Source organism: Alligator sinensis, unplaced genomic scaffold (genome assembly GCF_000455745.1).
Source record: "Alligator sinensis unplaced genomic scaffold, ASM45574v1 scaffold659_1, whole genome shotgun sequence".
Taxonomy (NCBI): Eukaryota; Metazoa; Chordata; order Crocodylia; family Alligatoridae; genus Alligator; species Alligator sinensis.
Window position 1 is genome coordinate 113,527 of NW_005842265.1, and position 25,847 is coordinate 139,373.

General features: G+C 47.7%; 1 protein-coding gene across 3 annotated transcripts in view; it reads left to right on the top strand.

The window, feature by feature from the left end:
* The first annotated feature begins 15,897 nt into the window (after positions 1–15,897).
* Positions 15,898–25,847, top strand: part of SLC6A12 (solute carrier family 6 member 12) — a 45,651-nt gene continuing 35,701 nt past the window's right edge. For 2 of the 3 annotated variants that reach the window (XM_025209070.1, XM_025209072.1), the window contains exons 1-2: positions 17,407–17,468; positions 20,353–20,549. In XM_025209070.1, the coding sequence (XP_025064855.1) occupies positions 20,357–20,549 (193 nt within the window). In that variant the 5' untranslated portion in view covers positions 17,407–17,468; positions 20,353–20,356. Of the gene's footprint in view, positions 15,933–17,406; positions 17,469–20,352; positions 20,550–25,847 lie in introns of those variants that run through there. The other variant, XM_025209071.1, reaches the window with a different exon arrangement.

The window sequence follows — 25,847 nt, forward strand, 5'->3', positions numbered from 1 at the left end:
CTTTCTCATCAGTGCAGAGACTGAAAAGGATCTTGGAGTCATTATTGATGCCAAAATGAACATGGGCCGACAGTGTGGGGACGCAGTCAGGAAGGCCAACCACACCTTGTCATGCATCCACAGATACATCTCGAGCAGGTCCAAGGAGGTGATCCTCCCCCTCTATGCGGCACTGGTCAGGCTGCAGTTGGAGTACTGCGTCCAGTTCTGGGTGCCACACTTCAGGAGGGATGTGGACAGCATTGAGAGGGTCCAGAGGAGGGCCACCCATATGATCAGGGGACAGCAGGGCAGGCCGTATGAGGAGAGGCTAAGGGACCTGAACCTGTTCAGCCTCCACAAGAGAAGGCTGAGGGGGGATCTAGTGGCCTGTTACAAACTAGTCAGAGGGGACCAGCAGGCATTGGGTGAGTCCCTGTTCCCCCGAACACTACCAGGAGTGACTAGAAATAACAGTCACAAGCTGGCAGAGGGTAGATTCAGACTAGATATCAGGAGGCACTACTTCACAGGGCGGCTAGGATCTGGAACCAACTTCCAAGAGAAGTGGTGCTGGCTCCTACCCTGGGGGTCTTTAAGAGGAGGTTAGACGAACACCTCGCTGGGGTCGTTTGACCCCAGTACTTTTTCCTGCCATGGCAGGGGGTCGGACTTGATGATCTGCTCAGGTCCCTTCTGACCCTACCAACTATGAAATTATCTCTAATCTAAAGCAGCATGCAAATTTTCTCTAGAAGCATTCTGTCACCTGCTGAGCAGAGTAGGATCACACCTTGCTCTGGTTTCTTGCACCCCATAAAGATTCTAGAGGAAGGATAGCTCCACAACACCACTAGAATGGTACATCACAATTTATGTGCAAGGAGCTGGAGGTAGTACTTAGGGTACTGGGCTGGGCCCTGGGAAATGGGGTTCTATTCCCAGCTCTGGTTCTGGCCTTTTGAGTGATGTCAGACAAGTTTTCTTCCCCATCTGTAAAATGGGGGTAATTATACGGACATCCTTGTAAAGCACTTTTCAGAGTTGCAGATGCACAGTGCTGTACAAAAGCAGGCTATTCTTGTGCCAGAGCCATCTACAGAAGGACTATTAAGCTCTCTGCTCTGAGGCATGACACTTCCTTGTACACAGCTCAAAAGCACATTGGCTATTTTTGTGACCGGGTCTTTATTCAAATTTTGCGTCAGATTCTCTTTCTGCTATGGCTGCTAGTTCTCTTTCAGCCAGGGCTTGTAAACATCCAGCATGCCCCAGTACAGCATGCTGGCATCTCCCTGAAGCCACCAGCTTGAATCTCTTGCTCTCATTTTTTGTTTTTTTTTTTAAAGAAAAATGAACTCTCCAGCTGTTAGAGTTGTGAAGAAAGCCTCAGCAATGTGAATTGAACATAGGGTGTGCAAGTAGATCTGGGGAGGCGCTGGGCCATTTGCTCTGAGAGGTGTGAACTGCCTCTCACGAGCTGTGGAGGTGTTAACTTGGGATGCCCAGTGGTGATAATTTAAATGTCAGCAGTGTTAACTATCCCATTGCTCCTGCAGGAAAGGAGTGGGAGGATCATGCATCCCTACATCTGACTGCAGGTGCTGCTTCATTTTGGTGCCACAGGTCAGAAACCTCTGGGAGCTGACATCACTGATTTTTGTCCTGATCTAAACCCAAAGACTTGGCAGAGCCCTTGGGTCCACTGTGGTCCAGCTGAGGGGCAGCCAAGCTCAAGGAGGCCAGTGAACCCAAGAAGTACACATGGCTCTATACTGAATGACAGCCCAAATCTACCCTGAGCTATCTCTTGGTGACTTACCTAGGCAGAGCTTTTAAGAAGGCTACTCTCACTCCCTCCATGTACCCATGTGTTGGAGCCCTGTTGCCAGCATGTCTGCTTCCTGCTTTCTCTCTCAGCACTGTGCATATCTGTTTCAAGGTTTTTCCACTGGTTTGTATTTACATTCCAGCGTGAACCTCATTTTTTCTTCTTCTTGCCTGTGTTCCTAATTTCTGTGGATAGGCCCTTTTGCATTAATCCTCAGTCCTTTACTATCTCCTGCAAATGTCATGTACATATATTTAACTTCCTCTACTACCCACTGTGTGGAGTTGCCTTAGCTGCATAGTGGCTGGAGAAGAGCAAACTTGAATAGAGGGATCTATTTGCTGTCATGTTACTTATCCTTTGCAGGGATTTCTTGTCTGGAGTCTGTTTTGTTGCATGTCATAAAATGCCTTTGGTCATACACTCGCATCCATGGGAGGCTTTCTCGCAGCATAACATGGCAGCTAGGGAACTGTGGCTGGGCTAAATCTTCATGAGGCCTTTCTCATGGCTGGTCTAAAAGAGCATATTGTACAAGGCAGCAGTTTAACTTTTCTTTTCTTTTTTACCAAGATGGTAATATGCAGTTTGAACAGCTATGCCAGTAGGAGGTGCCTTATAGCTATAGCTGGGAAAACCAAACCAACAAACAAATAACAAATTCTGTTCTGCAGAAAAATCTGAAAAAATCAAATGTTTGTATTGAAGTAGGACAAAAAGGGCTAGTGTGCTTGAGCTGAATACTGGATAAGGGGCTCTGACACTTTGGCTTGGCATGTGGCATAACTGGCGGGCATGCTGGGTTTCCATCAATCCCAGGAATACTCAGGGGTGGATCCAGAAGGGATACAGTGGTGAGGCCGCACTCCATTTTCAGGTGCAAGTAGACAGGGTAAGGAATGGAGGGGAGGGGTTTAGCCATTTTCAAACTGAGAGCTGACTGGGGTGCCGAGAGCAGGGTGGAGAATTCTTACGTGACTCGGGGACTTAAAAAAAGTCCCTACCTACTGCTCCCATGTTGTGGTCTGCTTGCCCTGATGGAGGGAGAGAGAGGGGAAGGAGACTGGGAACAGGGAGGAATACTGCACCCTGGACACCCCCCTTTAAAAAATCCTGGATCTGCCCATGGGTGTAGTGTAGGCCACTGTGGGTCCCAGTGTAACTGGTTTTGACTTATAGCAGCTTTACCAACCTTTAGAGCCTGCTACATCAGCCAAGCATAAGAATCAAAGGAAAGAGGCAATCCCTGGCTACACCTTGGATATGTTTCCTGTGTAGGAGGAATGGGAGGGCTGGAAAAGGGCAGTGAGAAGCTTTCATTCAGTCTGGAGAAGTCACTCAGCACGACTTTATAGTCTCTTTGCGAATGCCGTCCAGACCTGTCCTGCACCATCAAGAGCCATTCAAAATATTTAGCTGTGACCTGGAGTGCCTGCACACACTTGCACACTGTCTTTGTTTTCTCAAGGACCCAGCCCTGCAAGGAGATGTGTTGATTCCCAGTGGCTTTGCTCTTCCACCTGTGGTTCCTTCCAGTAATGGGCAATTCAACATATGGTGGAGTCAAAGAATGTGCTAGGAACCCTGTGTGAACTTCTGGCTCCTGATAACACAAAGTTTATCTTACGGTATGTGGGCACATGTTTATGGGGAGCGGCTACATCATTATTATTCAGGCAATTAGACAAAAGAGCATTTTAGAGTCAGAGGGGAAAACCAAATACCAGTGAGCAAACTGGAGGAACTAGCACATCCCACCCTGTTACTCACCACGTGAACAGCTCAGCTGAAGAGAGAGACAAATTTGCTCTAATGTAGAGAGAGGTCCAGTTATAAGATACCAGAGTGTTCATTTTAACAAAACATTAAGACAAGGGGGAACGCAAGGTGTTTTTATCAAACAAAACCTGGGGGACTGTTTACCCTGGATGAGAGACCTCATCAAGCAAGTGAATGTGGCAAGGGAATTTGTAGTAGTTTACACATTTTAGTGAACTAGAGGAGTGCTGTGGAATAAACATTTCTCCCAGTTCTTGCACTGCATTTTGCCTGTTGGCAGCTGTACGCTTGATCCTTGCTATTATGTTCTGTGCTCCACCACTTAAGCAGGTTTAACATAATCATTCCTGTTGGATGTTGATGCAATCCATCCCATGTCTCAGGGTGCTCTAAAGGGATTCCACAATTTAAAGAGCTGGGCTCGCATAGCAGTTAGGTCAGGCTTTATCTACAAGAACAGAGTTTGCTTCGTTCCAGTGAGTGTGAGAGGATTTGGATTAGTTCCACCGAGTGTTGTAATCGCTGGCTGCAAACTTTTGGCCTTAGTTCTGCCGAGCATGGCTTCTGCCTCATTTTGCCTCTGTCAGGGCCTCATATTACAGTTCAAGGTCTGACAAGAGAAATGTTGTAAGGCAGCTGGAACGAAACCTCTCTCTCTCTCTCTCTTTCTCTCTCTCTCTCTCTTTCTCTCTGATGCACACTCCCCTTTTTCCAATTTCACCACCCACAAGTGAAGTTGGTAATAATTTGGCATGGAGATCTGGTTGAAGGGGAGGGACAGAAGGAGGGGAGAGACGGGATCTTTTTCTTAACTCTGTCTCTTGCTCTCTGAGTTATAGGCACCTTGACTTGCTTCCTACATTCACTGGATTCTCTGCCGGTGTCCAGGGCCCCCAGACGGGACTGAACAGCCTGAAGGAGATTTTGGTGAGCTGGGTATGTGCTCTGTCCATGGCCCTGTCCGAGTCTGAGTCTGTGTGCTGTACTGCAAGTGCTCGGGGCCATGGTGAGGGGCGAATGGGGGGAGGGGGGGAGGGCTCCACACCTCCTGTCATTCATGTAGTAACTCTGGAGCCTTCACAAAGGCTTTTGCAGAGCTGCCCGCTTGGCCCCAGGGGTGCAGGGAGCATTTTGGGAGGAGGGGAAGGGAGAAGCCTCCAGCATAGTAGAGGAAGAGAGAGGTGGTGAAAGAAATGAATTAGTTTGGAGGGGCCTAGTAAAGGGTCCTATTTCGTCAGCAATTTTCCATTGAAGAATCTGGAGACAGAAGATGGGGAGGCTGGAAAAGGAAATGGGCAAGGACGGGGCTTGACAGCAAGGAATGCTGGAGAGACTCAGTGGGCAGCTAGCCAAGGGAATGGTCAGTGACAGCACCCGACAAACTGGGGGCTCATCAGCAAAGGTAGGGAGGGATAGGTACAGGGAGAAAAGGAGGAGGAATTCTTTCTCCTACATCCTTTCCTGCCTAGAGCAGCACTACTTGCAGGCATCCCCTCCTGTGAGTGGGGAGGACAGGGGCAGGGGGAAGCATTGTGAATTCTCTGCTGTGAGCTAGAGGAAGTGATGGGCATCCAAGATACCCTTAACAGAGGCTTTTTCTGTACTACTGTGAATGGTCAGGTTATGTGCACCCAGGTACCAACTGGCATGTTGCTCTGGCGGATTCTCCGCTGTTCTAGCTCCAGTGACTTCATTAGTGTTTTCCATTTATGCTTGCTCTGGTGCTGGTGTGTTTCTGTGCATGTGTGCACCGCTCTGTGAAGACAGGGTGATGCAAAAAGGATTGTGTATGTAGATGCCCATGTGCGTAGGTCTGTGTGTGCGTATGTGTGCAGCTGATCATATGAATACTATAGAAAAGATATTCCGTATTTCTCTGACCCAGCAGAGCTTTCTGTGTAATTGCTGGTAATCCTATCCCAATAGAAAAAAAAATCCTTGCTTAATTTTTCCAATCAATAATTGCTGACAGAAATTTGCTAAACCTTGGACTTTAGCAAAGCAGTCACATAGTGGCCAGACTTCCCACTGGATGCACTTGCCTCCTGCATTCACTGGATTCCCTGTGGCAGGCACAGGCTGCTTCTGCTAAGTGCAGGCTGCAGGGATGCTTGGAGGGAAGTCTGGGCAAATAGCAAAATGTGCTGCTGTCAGCTGGGTTGTGTGAGTCTTTACTTTGTCAGTGAATTTCAGCAGGCATGCTAGAGAATGGCGCTGTTCTCTTAGCTTGAACAAGGCATGCCTCTGGCGGGCCTGGGCTGACTCCTCTCCCCTGCTTTGTCAGTTCTGCCAGCAAAATTCTTTGATATTCCAGTCCTGGGCCCCACACATCTCTACCTATGCTTCCTAGTCCTGCCATTGCAATCACAGCTCCAAGTGTGTGTTGCCCCTACAGTTCTCTCCTACCTGCCATGAGGGGACTGGATATCTGGGATTATCAGTAAATCAGCTGGGCAGGCCCCTTCCTTGACAGGCCTGTGTCTGAGCAGTGGGGCAGGGCTGGCGCATGTACCATATGGAGGGATGAAGTGAATGGCAGATTGTTTTGTACTTCTGGAGCTCTCCATGAACATAGCCTGAGACCTCTGTAGTTCTGGCAAAGGCTCTTATAGGAGCATCATGTCGGGACCAAGAAGGCTCCTTTCTCAGTGGTTATATTGTATATACACTCCTATGTGTTGAGGGGCCTGATTTTGTGAGCACTCCTGCTAAACACTGCCTGTAACCTCACCTGCCTGTTGGCCCCTGCACACTCCACATCTGAGAAGGTTTAACATGGGGACCTGGTTCTCCCTCTATCTGATGGGTCCCTTCCGCATTTATGGGAGTTTTGCTTAACTGGTTGTCTTCTGTGCTGTGAAGGGTCACCCTAGGGTTGGCTCTGCCTGTGTGTATCCTGGTATGTGACTTCAAGTGACACCAAAAAGCATTGGCGACACGTAGGGGGTGCATGCGGGTGCATGTAGACCCCCTGGCCGTGCACCCCCTGGAAGCACCAGCCGTGAAACCAGAAGTGCCGGCAGAAGTGCACTTCTGGGTTCGCCGGTTTTGCTGCTGGTGGTTCCGGCCTCAGTGATTGACCACTGGGGCACCCCCCTCTCCCACACCAGTCACCCATGCCAGAGCATAATCCAGTGTGAGAGGATCTGGTAGATGTGTATTTAGAACAGTATGAAACCAGGTCCCCAGCTCTGTGTCTTAATCACCCATTTGGCTTGGATTCAGCCACCCCCTGCCAAGGCACCATGCATGCTCCTGAGAAAGAGAGACTGTTGCCTGGGACCTTGCAGAAGGACTGTAGGAGATGCAGGTCTCAGGCTAGAGCTTCCAAAACACTGGCTCTCCTAGCCACCAGTGATCTCCAGGGCTCTGGCCCCTTTTGACCTTTGTCCTGGCAATTCTGTTGGCAAAATGATGGCCTCATGAAGCTTTTAAAGCAGAAATGGGTCCCAGCTGTACAATTCTGATGCAGATTTCAGATGCCCCAGTGTTTGGAGGCATTGGCACTTGAGTTTGGCTGTGTTCCTGTCTTGAGAGTACAGTGACACTAGCCTCCAGCTGAGGTTTAGGATCCTTGCAGCCCCCTTTTTGGGACTGGTTTTGTTCTGGGGAAGGCAGCTGAGTTGATAGGGCTTTAGGTAGGAATCCTTCCCCCTTTGCCAGAGACTATCCTTCCTATCCTGCCCTTGTGAATTTGAGGGAATGTCTGGGTTTAGTGGGTGGTAAGTCACTAGCTCTGCATTTATCTCAGTGCAATGAGGTACCATTCCCAATATTAACCTTCATGTCTCCTTTGAAGATTCAGTCTGCATTCCCTCTTTGCTTTAGATGAGCTTTCTGTGCCTCATCCATAGGTTCTGCCTCTCTTTTCTCCTCCCATCCCCGGAGGATGTGAGGGCCCTTTGCAAATCTGTTTACTCAGCATGCACATCTGAGGTACATGTCTTTTAATCTCTGTGTCATTTACCTGGCTTTATTCTTTCAACCCACATCAATGTGCTGTGCTCCAGTGACCCCGCATAGGAGAATAGAAGTCAAGCTTGGTGCAGTTGTGGAACATCTTTTCTGAAGCTGAGAAAAGGAGAGCTTCTATTTAGCAGAGCTGCACCAGATCAAGAAGGGCCTGGCTGCAAAGTGGGGGTTTGGGGCAGATTGCACATGTGCAGCGAGATCCCATTGTAGGGGCACATTCCTTAGACAGCTCGGAGATGCTGAAGGGGTCAGGCCAGGGGTCCCATTGCTGGAATGTGCAGGGGGTTCAGTGTTTTATGAGAGCAAAGAGAACCAGCCCGTGTGCTGAGCCGAGTTCTTTTACCTTATGTAGATCAAAGACATTACCTATGTTTAATATAAAAACAGAGGCTTTGAAACCTGATTCTGATCTCACCTACAGCAGCATAATCTTGCTGATTTCATCAGCTACAGGTGAATCACTAAATGACAGGAGAAACTCGCTCTAGATACAGAGATCCTCCTATGACCAACATGTGATACCGTAGAAGCTCCTTCCTACTCTAAAGCCTGAGGATCAATAATTCTAGTCATTCATATCCTAGGTAGCATATCTGCTGATGCAGAGCCAGATGCTCCTCCCACTCACACTGGCGTAAAGCTGGAGCAACTGCACCAGTTTCTGCAGCGTTACTCTGGATTGGCATTGGTGAAAATGAGAGCAGGATCCAGTCCTGTGCCCTCCTTGCTCCTGCCACTGTCCTCCATGGCTCTCATGGAGCATGTGCCTTGAAAATGCCCTGCAGCAGCATGTCACAAGGTAATTACTAGAGGTGTAAAACCCAATTATCTTTTATCAGCTTCAAATTAACACCACTTTAATTTCCAGTGACCTCTTGGAGGACAAGGCAAATAGGTATGTTGAGCATGTGTTCTCTGTCATTTTTTTTCCTTCTTGCTACTCTCCTTTGCAAACTAGGAGCTTGTCTGTACATATTTATCATGCTATAGGTATTCTATTCATTTGGAAGCAGATACAGTTAAAGCAGTATATCCCCCCTACCTACCACACCAGCATCATGGTATTTGATATCATACTGTTCAATAAATCCTTATTAGAACTACTCATTAGACCAGGGGGAAGCAAGCAGACATGATAGAATGTGAATAAAAACAAACCCACATTCTTTTAATGCTCCTTTTAAAGAACTGGTATCTGATGCAGTTATTCCAGTGCATTTGTACCGGTCTAGGGTTTTTTTTGTACATTTTACAGGTATGACATGTACCAATAGATGTACTTTTGGCCCTTATTAAGTGTATCTGTTTCTAAACTGGCATTCTTCTACTTTACCAATCTTTCTCATCAAAGAGGATACATCATGCTATCATATAGGATGCATTAAGCCAGTGGTTCTCAACCTTTTATGTACTAGGACCCATTTGTAAAGATTGATGGCTTGTCCCAACCCACACCCCCCTGGCCCTACTAGTGCTTGACCCAGAGTCATGGCCCTGCTGGTGCCTGACCCACTGCCCTGCTGCCCTGCTGCCGCCTCGGTGCCTGGCCACCTGGTCACCCTCCCCCAATGCCAGCAGGCACCTGTCCTCCACTCTGTGTGTATACATACACACGCACACGCTGTCCCCCTGCCCTGGCCCTTCACCATTGCTCCCCATACCCTTACCTTCATCTGGCTGCTGGGGCTGCTCCCGTGACCCTGCCAGCCTACAAGGGTAAATCCACGCTTTCGTACATTTTTCGGGCACTTACTCATGACCTTTTGAAATATTCTTGTGATCCACTTTTGGATTGTGACCCACAAGTTGAGAAACACTGCATTAAGTGACCTTTACTTTTTCCCTTCTGACACTTCCTTCAATATCTTGAATGTTGTGGGCTCTTAAAATGGGCTATACCTGAGTAGGCTGTTTGGCAGCTTGTTGCCTATCCTATGTGGGAGTCAATATTGGACAGCTTGCATTGAGCTTTCAGAAAGTCTTTGAAGCATTTGTATGGTCTACCACAGTTTTATTTACTAGATGTCAACTCACAATAGAGAAGCTGCTTTGGTAAGTGGTCATGTGACATGCTCAACACATGGCCTTTGTAGGTGCACTTTAATTTTGGCATATGTGCCAATCACCTCTGTCCACTGGAGTATTGCCATGGGTGGGACGTGGTCTTGTTGTTTCACTGCCATAATTTTTGGAGACCTCCTAGACTTTTATACCGGTTCAGGAGCTTTTCAAACACTGTCCAGGAACGTTGTTAACCACCACCTAGCTCAGGCATGTCAAATTCTTCTGGTCAGATCTGTGTCATGGGGGCTAGATCCAGATCCCCACCTCTGGCAGCAGAGTGAGAGGCAGGACAAGCAGCATCAAGGAGCTGTGGGGGTTAATACAGGGATTTTCACTCCCCCTGGTGCTGGTATGTGTCCCCAGTGGGTCTCTATACCCTGGGTTTTGTGGTGGGTCCTGCCTGTGCACACCCTGCCCCTAAATTCCTGAACCATCTCGGAGCCTTGTAGGTCAAATGACATGATTCTGCAGGCTGGATCTGGCCCATAAGCTGTATGTTTGACACCCATCCCTTAGATCAGTGGTTCTCAACCTTTTTCCTATTGGGACCCGTTTGCAAAGGTTCATGGCCAGTCCCCACACACACCCCCCTGGCCCAGCCAGTGCATGACCCACAGTCCTTGGCCCTCCCTGGGCCATGCTGGTGTCCCTCACTCCTGACCGGAGGGGCCCCCAGCTGTCCCCATCCCACTCAGGCCAGAATGCAGTAGCTGCGGCGGCTCCGGCTCACACAAGTGGCAGCAGAGTGAGGAGGCCTGTGGCAGCCCTTGCCCTAGCTGCAGCTGCCATGCTGCATGAGGCAGCCTGGTCACAGCCCCTTCTGCCCCCTGAGCAGCATCTTCTGGCTACCCTGCCCCCATGAGCACCCAGCCCGGCCTTGCAGCTTTCCCCTGCCCCCTTCTCCCACTGGAAGGGGCAGGCGCTTTCCTGCCGCCACTGTGCCGTGCCGCAGTCTCGGTGCTTTCCCGGGATGAGCGTTTCTCAGCTTGTGGCTCGCGACCCTCTGAAATCTTCTTGCAGCCCACTTTTGGGTCACGACTCGCAGGTTGAGAAATGCTTCCCTAGATGATCCTGTGTTTTCATCTGTCCTCCTGTGGATTCCTTTCCATAGTGTCTCACTCCATTGTCAGTGGCCCTTTTGTTTCAGTAACTAAAATGTAATGCAGCATTTCAACTAAATGAGCTGCCAGTTTGTAGAATAGCATCAGAACATTTCCCAGGTGGTTCTTTTCCCTTCTTCCCCGAGCCCAACAGCCTATCTACTTGTCAATTCCTGTCCTTTCTGTTGTCTTCATCTTGCTTCTTGTTGCTGCTGGTTTCCATGTTAAGGTTCCAATTCCTTAGGACAGGGCATATCCTTTGTGTGTTGTAATGGTGACTACCATAATGGGGTTAATCATAAATGAACTGTGATCCATGTGCCAGCTAGATTTCTTTCCAATGGAAAGAAGCTTACTCAGAAGCCATTGTTGTGAGGGGGTGCTTCAAAAGACTCTTTCCAATTAATGTTACCTTGCACTCATCCATCATCCAGTTGCTTCAGATAATGAGGTAGTCTAATAGAAACAGTTTCTCCTGATATTTAGGGGAGTTGAGGTAGCTTAAGCAGTAGGGTAGACAGAGTAGGCTCTCAATCTATGCTGAAACCAACTGTCTGCAGCATAGATCCTTCTCAAAGGACTATGGTGGGGCAATGATGGCTGGGGACTGAAGGCTGCTGCTCCCATGCTGCTGCAGTGCAGGCTCCTCACAATAGCAACCCCCACAGGGGCTTCCCATGCCTCTAACCTGGTGCCCAGGGTTCATGCCCTGCTTGCCCACCCCTCGTTACACTACTGCCCTACAAGCTGTGCTTCCAGTGCTGACCCCCCATGGCTGGTGCAATTTTATGCTATGACTCCTGTTAAAAGTGGCTAGAAGGAAAATCACTTGATGTGCCCTGGGAGCTGACAAGCTGATTGTTGCACACAGAAAGGCTGCCCACAGATGCAGCCAGAAACCCCACATTGAAGCACCGAGGGTTGGGCAGCTGAAAAAGAAGGCATTGCTGAGCATGAGAGAAAGGAGGAGAGATGTCCTGTGACTCTAATATAGGTCTAGTGTGTTTCTAAGGAGGATAGAAACTTTGTCAATGTAAGTGGGATGATAGCCTTAGAGTGGAAAGTGCTGCATGAAGAAATCAAAACCCCCCTGAGAATGGCACTCTCAGAGAAACACTTGCTGTGAGTGTCTCAACACTGGAAGACTGGAGAATGCTCTTCAGGGGGCACTTTCGTTCCAAATTGAGATATGCAACATAGCCAGGCAGGTGGAGATGGGGAAAAGCTGCTTTCAAAGCCAGTTTCTTTAGAGATGGAGAAAGTTTTATCCTTAAATGATATTTCCTCAGTTGCTGCCTGAGGGGAGTCTTGTTCTAAACTGGAAGCAAGAAACTATCCCAGATCATATCTGACTTATGAGCACATGAGATAAAAATGTAAGAGGGCCACACTTTTGCAGTGTGTGCGCATTTTAGAATCAAGCAAAGCAGAGGAGGCAAACTCACCAAAGCCAGCCTAAGTAAGGTACTGTACGAGTCTGGCTGATGAAAGAGAGAAGCTAGAGCCAACCTAAACTGTGGGCATCTATTTCACAACTCCAATCTTGGCGGTCACATGCCCGTTTGGAAAGTCAGAAGACATAAGAGATGCATGATAAGTCTCTCCTCTTTAACAGGAAAATAAAGCTACAAAGATACCATGCTTTGTCATTTATGCACAAGGCCTCTCATTGCCTGTTTGTAGATGTTTTCCCCGTCTCATTATCATTCGGTATCTCAGTGTTGTTGGCATTTGGTCTGGGCAAACAAAGGCATTTGCAAAGTTCCAGTCCAGATTCAAGTGTCTCTGAGGCTCAGAACAGTCTTGTGATTAATGCTATAGGTTGGGACGTGGGAAGTTTGAGTTAGCTCCTTACTTTACCATCAAATTCCTGTGCATCACCTAGAGCAAGTGACTTGAATTTCCTTGTGCCCCAATTCCCATCTATGAGATGAGGATGGGAATCCTACCTTTGTGCTTCATCTCTTTAGCTTGTGCAGAGACTGTGCGGGACTGAGGAGAAGAAAACCTTGATTAGCTCTGAGCCTGAACGCAGTACTGTAATACTAATAAATATCAAGCAAAGGCAGTGGGCTTTGTGGTTCTCTTTAGGTCCATTTCCAACACTCCTAAACTGTCTACTGCCAGCATTTTAAGTCATCCTTAATAAACCCAGACAAAAGCATCATTCTGCTTGATGATGTGCACTAGACTGTGGCAAATTGGAATGTGGCAAAGACTGAGACAGATCAAACAAGTTTCATTAAGTATACCTTTTCATTTGACAGGACACAGAACTCTGCTTTCTTTAGATGAGGAGGAGCCTGTGCTGAAACCTCAATGAACTGATTAGCTGGGTGACATGTCTGCTACAGATTAGGGAGCAGTGAAAGATGCTTTCCCTGCTTAAAAAAGCTTAGAGAAGATTGGCAAGAGCAAGTTGCATCTCAGAGCTGCAATCCAGATTGACAGCTTGGTCAGAGATCTGACTGAAGAGGGCAAAACTGGGTCTGACAGGTTCTCCACCTTAGCCAGCCAGGGGGAAACAAACCCTTATGGGAAGGGTTAAAGGATTTCTTTATGGACCTTCTGCCTCTGAGTTCTACAGGGATGTGAAGATCAAACCTGTAAATAGCTCAATATTTTGGCTGTGATCCAAAGCCTGTGTTTAGACATGTGTTTTAAATATTGTAAATGCTTTTAGCCCTTAGTAGATGTCTCTAACACTGTGTGCACCTCAATAGAGTCAGAGTCTCTCCAAGGATTTTTTGCAGCTGAATCGTATGGTAGAATTCTATTAAACCCACCCAAGGTTTTTGTCCTGTTGCTGCAGTCTCCCTCACAAAAGCCCATGTTAACAGCTTTGCCCAGAGACTGATCCTATCTGTGTTTTAAGTTGATGGGAGGTTTGCCAGTGATTTTCAAAGCAAGCTGGATGCAGCCTTGTGGCATCTGGCCAGCTGTAGAAGTGAAGGATGTTGTTGCTTCGTGCCCAGCCAATTCTTGTTTGATGTTTACTTCAGTGAAATATGGTAAAAAGCTGCATTGTTCCAATTATGGACTATTTTGTGATGAAAGTTAGATAAAAGTTGCTTTCTCCTATGTCGTCTTCTTTTTTTCCTCCTCCCTTGGCCTATTTTTTCCAGAGAATTGTCATTTGTTAGACCATTTCATTTGCATTGTGTGACCTATGGAAATGACCAAGGTACAGTAACGATAGCATTCTCCTCTGTACAATACTGGGTCAGCTTTGCCACTTAGCACAAAATCCTGCTTCATCTCCACCCTGGTGTGCCTTATGCTGATAAAAGTGCCCGGGGCATTATTTGTGTTTGTCAGGCTATTGAGTTAACAAGCTGTTAGAACACCACCTGCTCTAATGGGCAGGATTATCCAGCCAAACCCAAAAGAACAGAGTTATCCATTTTCACTGTGCACTGTAGACTTGCAGGGGTACTGACAAGCAAAGGATTTACACATGGGCTTTATTTGGCTCAGACACATAGAGGGTGCTCATTAAAGATGGGCCCTAGCCCAGCTGTTGAAGAAGTTTGGATACAGATTTGGATCCCATCTTTCTGTCTCAGGCCTGTTTCCAGTGAGTCCAGCTGGAATGTGGTGTTGCTGCTACTAATGATAATGATTATATCAGGAATCTTGTGATAGTTGATTTTCCTAAAGCTCCAGTTCCTGGAGGGATGTAATTATTTGAGAAGTCTGTGTGTGTGTGTGTGTGTGTGTGTACGTGTTTCTAGAGCTTATGGCTATAGAGAATAGTTGAAAGTGTGCTGTAAAGACTTAAAACTAGAAGGGAAAAGAACTCAAGGTATATTTGTAACAAAACAAAAACAAACAAAAACATCTATTTGTGTCTTTTGATCTAATCTAGTGATTTTTTGTGAGGAGGGGTGGAGAGGAAGGGACATGCTTCTGATTTCTGAGTACTTGGGGGTGGCAAGGGTAGAACCCCTGAAGTAAAACATCATTGCTCTTGGGAAGTTTGGATTCAGACCATTTATAATCCTATAGTTGGGCCCACCTGCAGCTAAAATTATGAATGATATTTGTTCTGTGGTGTCACAAGTGAGCTTTAGCCATAACTAGGATTTTGTTGGGACAGTTTATTAGCTAGTCACACTTTCCACATGAGCCACTTGCAGGTGAATCTCTGTGTTTTCCAAGTGGCATCACTTGGGCTCACTTGAAATTAGGCAGCCACCAGATCATTTTCCTAGGCAGAATGAAGATGGAGCCTTTGGCTCAATCAGTCATGAGTAAGGCTCAACCCTAACCTTACCCACAACTTTTCTCTGACGCTTGAATGTTAGCAGCCAGAGTGAAGGTGTTGATGCCGATTAGGCCTGACCTTGTTTCTGTGAGTTTGGGCTAGGTTCCAGTTTACTAGCCAGCTGTAAGGATCTTGTCAACACTGGGGAAAGGCACCTTGTTACAGGTGTTCATGAACATGTTTTAATTAATATGAAGGTATAAATACAATTTAGGACTTAATATGAAAAGGGGAAGTCATCTTTACAAACTTGCTATCTGGCCATGATTAACTCTACTATTTTTCATTAGACCTCTCTAAGAGCCATACCTGAAAGCTTGTAAAAAAACATTTTTCCAACTGTTTGAGTTAGTCTAATAAAAGATATAAGATTTACCCAAGGAACCTTGTCTGCCTATGTGCTTAGACCAACATGGCTACAACCTATACCCCTGATATCATGCTGAATGCATTTTCTAATAGGATGTATTTTCACAGTGTAAATGTGGCCAAAACATGGCTAAACAACATTTTTTTTCTATTAATGTTTTCACTAGTCATTTAATCTACCTGTTTAATATTCTTGTATTCAGCCTAACACTAAAGTTATGAGGGACTTCGAGGCTCTGGGGACCAGGCTGAAGGAGACGGGGGCGCAGGTGGTTTTTTCCTCTCTCCTTCCGGTGAGGGGGCGGGGACAGAGGCATGGGGCCTGCATTGGTGAGGTCAACCAGCGCTTACGCAGCTGGTGCCGCCGGGCAGGCCTTGGGTTCCTTGACAACGACCCATGCTTTCGGGAGGGGGGATTGCTGGGGCGGGATGGGCTTCATCTCTCCCCTAATGGCAAGCGTATCTTCTCTTCCAGGTTGGCTGATCTCGTACAGTGAGCTTTAAACTAGACTCGCCGGGGGAGGGGGCTGCAGGAAGACGAGGAGACGCCATCAGGGCAAGGGGTGCAAAGGTAAGTAATGGGGGTCTTGCCATCAGGGCAAGGGGTGCAAAGGTAAGTAATGGGGGTCTTGCCATCAGGGCAAGGGGTGCAAAGGTAAGTAATGGGGGTCTTGCCATCAGGGCAAGGGGTGCAAAGGTAAGTAATGGGGGTCTTGCCATCAGGGCAAGGGGTGCAAAGGTAAGTAATGGGGGTCTTGCCATCAGGGCAAGGGGTGCAAAGGTAAGTAACAGGGGTCCTGATGGTCTGGCTAATCAGGGGGTGGGGGGGCACACAGTCTTGCAAGGCCTTAAATGCCTGTACACCAATGCTCGTAGCATGGGGAACAAACAGGAGGAACTCGCCCTCAGAATAGCTAGTTCAAATCCAGATGTCGTAGGGTTAACAGAGACATGGTGGGACTCATCCCATGACTGGGCAGTTAACATTAGGGGCTATAGGCTGTACAGGCGGGATAGAGAAGGCAGAAAAGGGGGGGGGGTGGCACTTTATGTCAAGGAGCACTACACATCCTCTGCCAGCAGTATGGGGTCAGGGGAAGGGCGAGCTGAAGTGCTCTGGGTCAAGATCCAGGGGGGGCAAGGCGAGAGGGATTTGACGGTGGGGGTCTATTACAGACCCCCCAATCAGGAGGAGGAGCTGGACAGGGAATTTTCAGGCCAGCTTGCGGAGACACTAAAAGCAAGGGATGTAGTTGTCATGGGCGATTTTAATTACCCGGACATCTGCTGGGAGGAGCAGTCAGCCGGGACGGACCGCTCCAGGAGGTTCTTGGCCGAGTTGCAGGACCTCCACTTGATTCAGGAGGTGCACAGTCCCACCAGAGGAGATGCTCTGCTGGACCTGGTCCTGGCCGCAGGCGACGACCTGGTAAGAGGCCTCCAGGTTCTTGACCACCTGGGCAATAGTGATCATCGCGTGCTGGAATTCACCATCCAGCGTAGAGTGTCAAGGGCCCGCAGCAAGGTGGTGGCCCTAGACTTCAGGAGGGCCAACTTCAGTGAGATGAGGAGATTAGTGGGAGAGGAACTGGGGTCCTTGAGGGCAGAGGAACTCAGCGTCCAAGAGGAGTGGTCGTTCCTTAAGGAAACGATACTCGGGGCCCAAGGGGTGTCCATCCCGACAAGAAGCAAGGCGGGCAGGAGTGTCCAAAAGCCCCCCTGGCTCACCAAGGGTGTCCGGGAATGCCTGCTTGCCAAAAGGGTGGCGTACGCCCGGTGGAAGGGGGGTGTAATCTCCAAAGAGGAGTATACCTCCTCTGCTCGGGCCTGCAGGCGGGCTGTTAGGAAGGCCAAGGCGGAGATAGAGCTCGGATTAGCGTCCAGGATTAAGGATAACAAAAAGTCCTTTTTCAAATATATTGGGAGGATGAAGAAGGCGCCGGGTAATGTGGGGCCCCTGCAGGATATGCGGGGCAATCTGGTGGTTGCGTCAGAGGATAAAGCGGACCTCTTTAACCAATTCTTCACCTCCGTTTTCTTGTGCAGGGACCGGGACTTCCCTGCTGTGATAGAAGCCGGACGCGAGGGGATCGCCTTCAGACCTCAGGTTGGGGAGGACCGGGTTAGAGAGCTTCTGGAGGGGCTGGACGCGTTCAAGTCAGCGGGTCCGGATGCTCTCCACCCCAGGGTGCTGAGGGAGCTGGCTGGGGTTATTGCAGGGCCCCTGGCACGGCTCTACGAGCGATCGTGGTGCTTGGGCCAGGTGCCAGACGATTGGAAGGTAGCTAATGTGGTCCCCATCTTCAAAAAAGGGAAAAGGGAGGACCCGGGCAATTATAGGCCCGTCAGTCTTACCTCAATCCTGGGGAAGCTCTTTGAGAAGATCATCAAGGAGCACATTTGTGATGGGCCGGCATCCGAGATGATGCTCAGGGGCAATCAGCATGGATTTATTAGGGGGAGATCATGTCAGACCAACCTGATTGCCTTTTATGATCAGGTCACAAAGGCCATGGATGCAGGTGTCGCGGTGGATGTAGTCTTTCTGGACTTCAGCAAGGCCTTTGACACCGTCTCTCACCCCATCCTAATTAGTAAACTAGGCGACTGTGGCATAGATGCCTACACGGTCAGATGGATTGCAGATTGGCTGAAGGGTCGCACTCAGAGGGTGGTGGTGGATGGATCATATTCGACTTGGGGGGAGGTGGGTAGTGGAGTCCCTCAGGGCTCGGTCCTGGGCCCTGCGCTGTTCAATGTCTTCATCAGCGATCTTGATGTTGGGGTGGAGAGCAACCTGTTTAAATTCGCTGATGACACCAAAATTTGGGGGGAGGTGAGCACGCTAGCAGGGAGAGAGAGATTGCAGAAGGATCTGGATAGGTTACAGGGGTGGGCAGACAGGAACAGGATGCGTTTCAATACGGACAAGTGCAGGGTGCTGCACTTGGGTAGTAGGAACCAGCAGCACACTTATACGATGGGGAACTCCCTACTTGAGAGCACGGAGGCGGAAAGGGATCTTGGTGTCATTATTGACTCCAAGATGAACATGGGCCGACAATGCGAGGTCATGGTTGGCAGGGCTAACCGGACCTTGTCGTGCATCCACAGGTGCATCTCGAGTAGAGCCAGGGAGGTGATCCTCCCCCTCTATGCGACGCTGGTCAGGCCGCAGCTGGAGTATTGTGTCCAGTTCTGTGCGCCCCATTTCAGGAGGGATGTGGACAACATGGAGAGGGTCCAGAGGAGGGCCACCCGCATGATCCGGGGACAACAGGGCAGACCCTACAGTGAGAGACTGCGGGACCTGAACCTATTCAGCCTCCACAAGAGAAGGCTGAGGGGGGACCTGGTGACCGTCTATAAACTCACTAGGGGGAACCAGAAGGGTTTGGGGGAGACGCTGTTTCCCCTAGCCCCCGCTGGCATAACAAGGAGTAATGGGCACAAGTTGATGGAGAGGAGGTACAGATTGGACATCCGAAAAAACTACTTCACAGTTAGGGCGGCTAGGAGCTGGAACCAACTTCCAAGGGAGGTGGTGCTGGCCCCTACCCTGGGGATCTTTAAGAAGAGGCTGGATACTTACCTGGCTGGACTCATTTGAGTCCCGTTTTTGTTTTTAGGGTGAGTGTTTGTTTTTTTTTGTTTTTGGGTTGTTCTCCCGCCCTGGCGGGGGGGCGGGCTAGAAGATCTATTAGGTCCCTTCCGACCCTGAAACTATGAAACTATGAAACTATAAAGTACCTGAACATTTCACAAGCATTTACAGGAGTATAGATTTTATGTGTCTTAAATCTCAGGGGCATTGTTACCCTGTTTGGTTTGCAGGGGTGGACGCTGGTGTGGAGGTTTGTTGTTCTTTCTTGTTGCTATGGAAGCAAACCTAAGTCAAAGAAGTGGGTTTGCATTTTTCTGTGTGTACTATACTTTAATTAGCTGAGTTGGCCAGTGGGGGGGGGTCAAAAACAGGAAATCCTGACTATAGGACTGGAGGGTTTTCTATATTCATTCAGAGTAGGGATCTATCAGAGTCACTGACTGCTGCTGACAGAAACCAATATCATAGACTCATAGGATAGTAGGAAAGTAGGGCTGTAAGGGACCTCATAAGGTCAGCTGGCCCTGTTCAAGGAAGGATCACCCCTGACTAAACCATCCCTATGAAGTGCCTAACTTGCTTTTGAAAGTTCCTGAGGATGGAGATTCTACAACTTCTCTGGGTAGCCTGTTCCAATGCCTGACCACCCGCATAGTCAGGGCATTTTTATTCATAAATTCATAGATTCATAGATTGTAAGGGGCTGGAAGGTACCTCACACATCATCGGGTCCAGCCCCTCCACTCCAGGCAGGAAGACAACTGGTGTTAGGTGACCCCAGCGAGGTGACCGTCCAGTCTCCTCTTGAAAACCTCCAGGGTAGGCGATTGCACCACCTCTGGAGGGAGCTTATTCCACAGTCTGGACACCCTGACTGCGAAGGAGTTTTTCCTGGTATTAAGCCTGAAATAGCCTTCCAGGAGTTTGTATCCATTGGTCCTGGTCTTCCCCGTGCCCTAGTGAACAGTTGTTCACCGAGCTCCTGATGCACTCCTCTGATATAGCAGTAAGCTGCTATCAAGTCCCTTGTCAACCTTCTCTTCTTTAGGCTAAAGAGGCCCAGGTCCCTCAGCCTTTCCTCGTATGGCTTGCCTTGCAAGTCCCAGATCATATGGGTGGCTCTTCTCTGGAACCTCTCAAGGTTTTCCATGTCCTTATTGAAATGCGGTGCCCAGAACTGGACGCAGTACTCCAGCTGCGGTCTCACCAGTGCTGAGTTCAGCGGGAGTATCAGCTAGTTTACACAATGTAAGAAACCGCCTTGTGCATGGAGCAGATGACTTTCAAATGGTGTTTCCCTGGAGTAGCTGATACATGAATGTATTGGTTTGGTGTTCTGTTTCATTTCTCATGCTCTGTTTTTTTGGGGTAATCCTCTCTTTTACAGAGCCATGGGGAAGAGAGCAGCAAAGGAGGTTAAGCCCAATGGGGTTATCATGGTGCCTGAAGAGCCAGAAAAGGAGCAAATGGAGGAAAGAGGCCAGTGGAGTAACAAAGTGGAATTTGTGTTGTCCGTGGCTGGGGAGATCATTGGCTTGGGCAACGTCTGGAGGTTTCCTTATCTCTGTTACAAAAATGGAGGCGGTAAGTCTGGAAATGTGCAGCGTATACGAGATGTGAGTGGTACAGGAGAAAGTTTCATCTATTCATTCATCCATTGCCTCCCAACGCATGCACGCACGCACGTGTACGTCTTCTTTGGTGTGTCTTTTTCATGGACTAGGGAAGGCTTTGTAGGGGTAGATGAATCTAGCCCCATAAAGGTGTGCTCAGGTGGGCCATTTCTCAAAGTAGCTGCTAAACTCAGCTTTTTAGTAGGGACCCGTCTGAGTGACCCATCAGAAGATTTAACATGTTTATGGACAGCCAAAAAGCCAGAAGCTGAGTCAAAACACCTTTGAGGTCTCCTAAAACAGGGGAGAGCTCGCTGCTCCTGTCACTTCCCCCACAGTCACCTCCACCCAACAGTCCCTAGGACCTTTTCTTCTTCAACCAGTCCCCTTTGAAAAACCTCCTCCCATCCCATCCCAACCATACCCCAGCTCCTTCTCATCATAATCGGTCTCCTGAGAGTAAAAGGCTCTGCTGCTTTTATCTGCTCCAGGGCCTGGTCTCCTTCTCAAACCAACTGAATACCTGCTCCCTTTTCCTGAAATGGGGAAGCAAAACCTTCCTCACAGTACAGGAATATGTCTTGTAACAACCTTGACTGGAAAAAAACAAGTATCCATTTAACTTCTAGAAAAGAGAAAAGGCTCCAGAGTTTCAATGCTGAATAACCAAGCAAATTTGCCATGTAGGCAAAGATAAATTTTACAGGGCCTCAGGGAAGTATTCTTGGCAGGGTCGGGGAGAGAAGGGCATCACTACCTCTTCCCTAGTCATAGTTCTCTGAATAGCCTATCCATAGCAAAGGGAAACATTTTCCATTCCCCTTCACCTCCCTTTCTTGCATGACTTCCTTAATTCCTTTTCCAATAAAACTGCAATAATACCATTACATGGTTAAAAATTAAATTTTCTAGTACCAATAAAATGAAACAAAGACGGGATAATTGAGTGTAAGCAGTTTCTTAATAAGCCAAAGTCCAACTTTTTTTTATAAAGGAAAACTAGGAGTAAAAAAATATGGCCCAATAATGCAATAAGGGCATACCCGGTCCTCCCATTCTATGAACACATTTCGAGATAATGTCTACAGTCATAAACACCTCTCCTTGACCTTGGAATTCCTGTTTTCTACCGACTGTGTTACAGAGGCCTGACACTCCATACTTTTGGGTCTTTCCCATGTGCAGCTCATACACTGACTCGTTTGCTGACTAATAGTCCTAGACTTCCCAGATTTCTGTCCTCTGAATTAGTATCACAGAACTTCTCTGCACTGACCTGATTCAGTGTCCATAGAAGTCAATAGAAAATCTCCTATTAACTTAATGGGGTTTGGATCAGCTTCTGAAATGCAAGGAGCTTTTTCTTAATTTAAGCTGATCTTCATGAGACTTTAATGTCTTCTCTGAGGGCTAACCATTGTCAGTAATTCTTTAAATTTTGGCTGGGAGTTGCATAAGAACATATATATGAGTTGCTACATCAGCAAAAACCCATGGTCCATCTAGTAGTATCCCTTTTCCTAATGATTTGAGAAAAAGGATAGAAACCTCTGAATACCACTGAGAACATTCCTTCCTGAATTCAGGTTATATCTGATCAATTCATGCCCAGTTATACTAGGATTGATAGCCCTTGTAAATTTCACCCCAATTAGCATAACTGGAAATGTAAGTGCCTATTGCATTAAAATTACTATTATTCACATTATTATTATTTTAACTTGGTATGTCCCCTCAGGCACTGATTTTGTTAGATCTCCCAAGGTAAATAGAACTAAACCTAATCAGCACTAAAATGGGAGCTGCTTACAGAAAATCCAGGAAGCTTGCATAAAGTGATGCTGAAGATTTTAGTAGACAGCCCACTTGCCCTCTGGACCAGTGGACCAGCAGGGTGTAAAGTCAGGGAATGCTTTCTTTTACACAACACCAACATGTACTCTGACTTTCTGTATGGTCATCAAAGCTTCCCAGCAAATCAGTTCATTGAAATGGCTTCAGCACCCTTTGCAAAAACAGAATCATAGTAAAGTAGGGCTGGAAGGGTCCTCCAGCTGTCATCTAGTCCAGACCTCAATATGTCTTAATGGTTGTACACTCCAAACTGGATAATGATGCGATGTATGCTCCTAACAAATTAAATTGGTTGTGCTTCCTTCTTCACTTTCCTATCCTTAATTGTTGTGCAGTGTTAGTGTGAAACTCTTGGTGTCCACCATACAAATGGTTACACTTCCTTTACGTGGTCATGGTCTCCTAAGCATATAATTGACTAATAAAAAAAAGTGTGCCTGTTTTTTGCTGGTCTTCCACAATGTGTTTACACCTTCAGTGGCACAGTAACACAGTCAGGAGGTCATAACTGTAGTTTGTAAAGTGCTTTGGGAACTTGAGAGAGAAGAGAAGCTAGATAAATGTAAAATGGCACTATAATTAATTGTTATTATGTGCAAAATTGATCAGCCACTGGGGCAATTGGTGTTAGAAAACTGGACCAAGGATCTCCTTATGCAACCATCTACTCAAGTGTTTGAGGATATTATTCTCTCACAAAAACTCTTATTGTGATGACCTTTTATGTGGCATCAAAAGGGGCAGCAGTCTTTAGCTGAGTTTGTGTGGCAGGGGGAGGCAATTATTTTGGGTGGAGGGCTACTTACCGAGTTTTGGCAAGCCATTGAGGGTTGTAAGGGTAGCTCCACCCCTTGACATGTGCCCTGCTCCCTGGTCACCATCTTGGGACTGAAAGTCCCACACCTAGCCCCTGGCCTTTGCCACTAGAAGTCCCTCCCTTTGCCTCCCTAGAAGTACTCCTTTCAGCAAGAGGTTTTGCCATCTCAGAACCAGAAAAATACCAAATTATATTCTAAAAATCAAACATTTACTGCAACATTCATTAATTTGATAAACCGGCACATCCTGATTTACATGTGCTTGTGTAGTATACATAGAGGTGATTGCACAATAGCTTAAAATGAAGTCTGACTCTTGTATACTGTGGGGACAGTGTGGGGGTGTGGATAGGTGCAGGGGATGTATGTGGGGTATGTGTGTGTGTATGTGGGGTGAGAGGAGCATGTGGGTGGGTGTGTGGGTGGGTGTGTGGATATTGGGTGTGGGGGGGTAAGGGGGTTTGTCGGGGACTGTGAGTGTGTTGAGGGATGGGTGGCTGGGGAGGATTGTGGCATGTGTGGATGGGGAAGATTTGCCTACAGCCCCTTGAGGCAGGCAGAGCCCCCTGCAGCACTTCTCCAAGCTTGGGTTCCGCGCTCTTGCCCCCAGGGCACCAGTGTGTGGCTTGCAGCTACTTCCCCCTGTCTACCACCGCTGCCCTTCTTCCCTGTTCTCCCTGCTGGGGAAGAAGTGGCGGCCCATTGTACCTTGCTTTTGCAGCTGCTTGAGCCTGCTGGTGGCTTCCCCTGGGTCCTACTGCCCCTGTCTCCTGTCATCTTTGGCAGGCAACTAGGGGCAGATAAATAATAATTAAAAAAAATTTTTTTAGGGGCCTTGTGGGGCAGATAGAATGGCCTGGTGGGCCAGATTTGGCCTGTGGGCCATATTTTGTCTGTCCCTGGTGTATGGGATATATATTCTCTGGCCCTAGACTGGCTCTCTGGATGCGAAAAGAGATCCTTCTGCAAGTTCCCAGCAGCTATGAGACATCTGTGCTTAGGGAACATCTGGATGTTTTTCTTCAGTTTAGCATTACTGGCACAAAACAAAGGGGAAATGTTCTCTGTTTAAACCCAGTTGCTAATTATCCATCATAGAAAGGAACTTCTCTTGGCATGACTGTTACTGGGCCTGGAAAGACAGGCCGAGCGCACAAAGTCTGCAAGGAGAAGACGCCTATTACAAACATCTGTGTTGTTGCCATGGGGCTGGGTATTGGGGTAGAAAGCTGCTTATGATCATTTGAGGCCTTTAGGGTTACTGTTTCAACGAGGAGGACAATGGTGGTTTTGAGGTTTGAAATCCAGATGCGTATTATGGAAATACAGATTACAAGATTGAAGAAGGAAAGGCTGGAGTTTAAACTGAGATTGTGGCAAGAATTGGAAAACTATTTTCTGATCTGATGGCCACCTACAAGTTTATCAGGGGTGACCACCAGCATCTGGGGGAACGTTTGTTCACCAGAGCGCCCCAAGGGATGACGAGGTTGAATGGTCACAAACTACTTCAAGATCGTTTCAGGCTGGACATAAGGAAGAACTTCTTTACTGTCCGAGCCCCCAAGGTCTGGAACGACCTGCCACCAGAGGTGGTTCAAGCGCCTTCATTGAACACCTTCAAGATGAAACTGGATGCTTATCTTGCTGGGATCCTATGACCCCAGCTGACTTCCTGCCCTTTGGGCGGGGGGCTGGACTTGATGATCTTCCGAGGTCCCTTCCAGCCCTGATGTCTATGAAATCTATGAAATCTATTTTCAGGTCAGGCTGAACCAAAACATAACTTGTGAAGGGATTTTGAAGAAACAACCCCCCTAAAACATCAATCCTCCCCCCACCCCGCTTTCCCACCAGCAGTGTTTCAACCAACTAGAGGTAGAACTTGCACCCTGGGATGCTGAAAAAGAGGCAGGGGGATCATGACTAGCATACAGAGTAGACTGCTGGGGGAGATGTCACTGCCAACAGCCAGGTTAACCCTCCCATGGCCCAGCAACCACTGCACTTTTATGTGATAAATGAGGATCCAAAGCCCTGAATTCGCCAGTGGCTGCAAGGCCGGAGAAGGATTAACTTGGCTCTTGATGGTGACATTTAATACAACCCCTCACAGCCCTGGTGTTTCCCAAGAGGAGGAGGAGCAGGGAGCTGACAAAGGAAATCCTAACCCCTCTCTGCTTTACCTGCTTTGAGCCTTCTTGCCTTCCTTCTTACTGAGAACCCGTGGCTTGTGTCCCAATTTCCCTCTCTTAGTTATGCTGCTGCATTTGACCCCCAGTCAGTTGGTTTTGGTTTCAGGTTGTTTTACACTTTTTAAAACCTTTTTTCCTGGTTTAAAAAATGTAGGCAAGTTGTTAAAAGAAAATGTCATTTTGAAAAGAAATGTTGAAATTTGGAAAATGTCAAAGCTAAAATCTTTTGACATTTGAATGTCCCCCCACATTTTAAGGCTAAACTTATTAATCAAATTTGAATTGAATTCATGAATATCATGGTTCCTCTAAAAATATAATTTCTTGGCAAATTTAGTGGTTTTTGAAAAAATGTATGCAGGTTGCATCAACTGGAGCTGAGACATTAGTCCTATTCCTGCT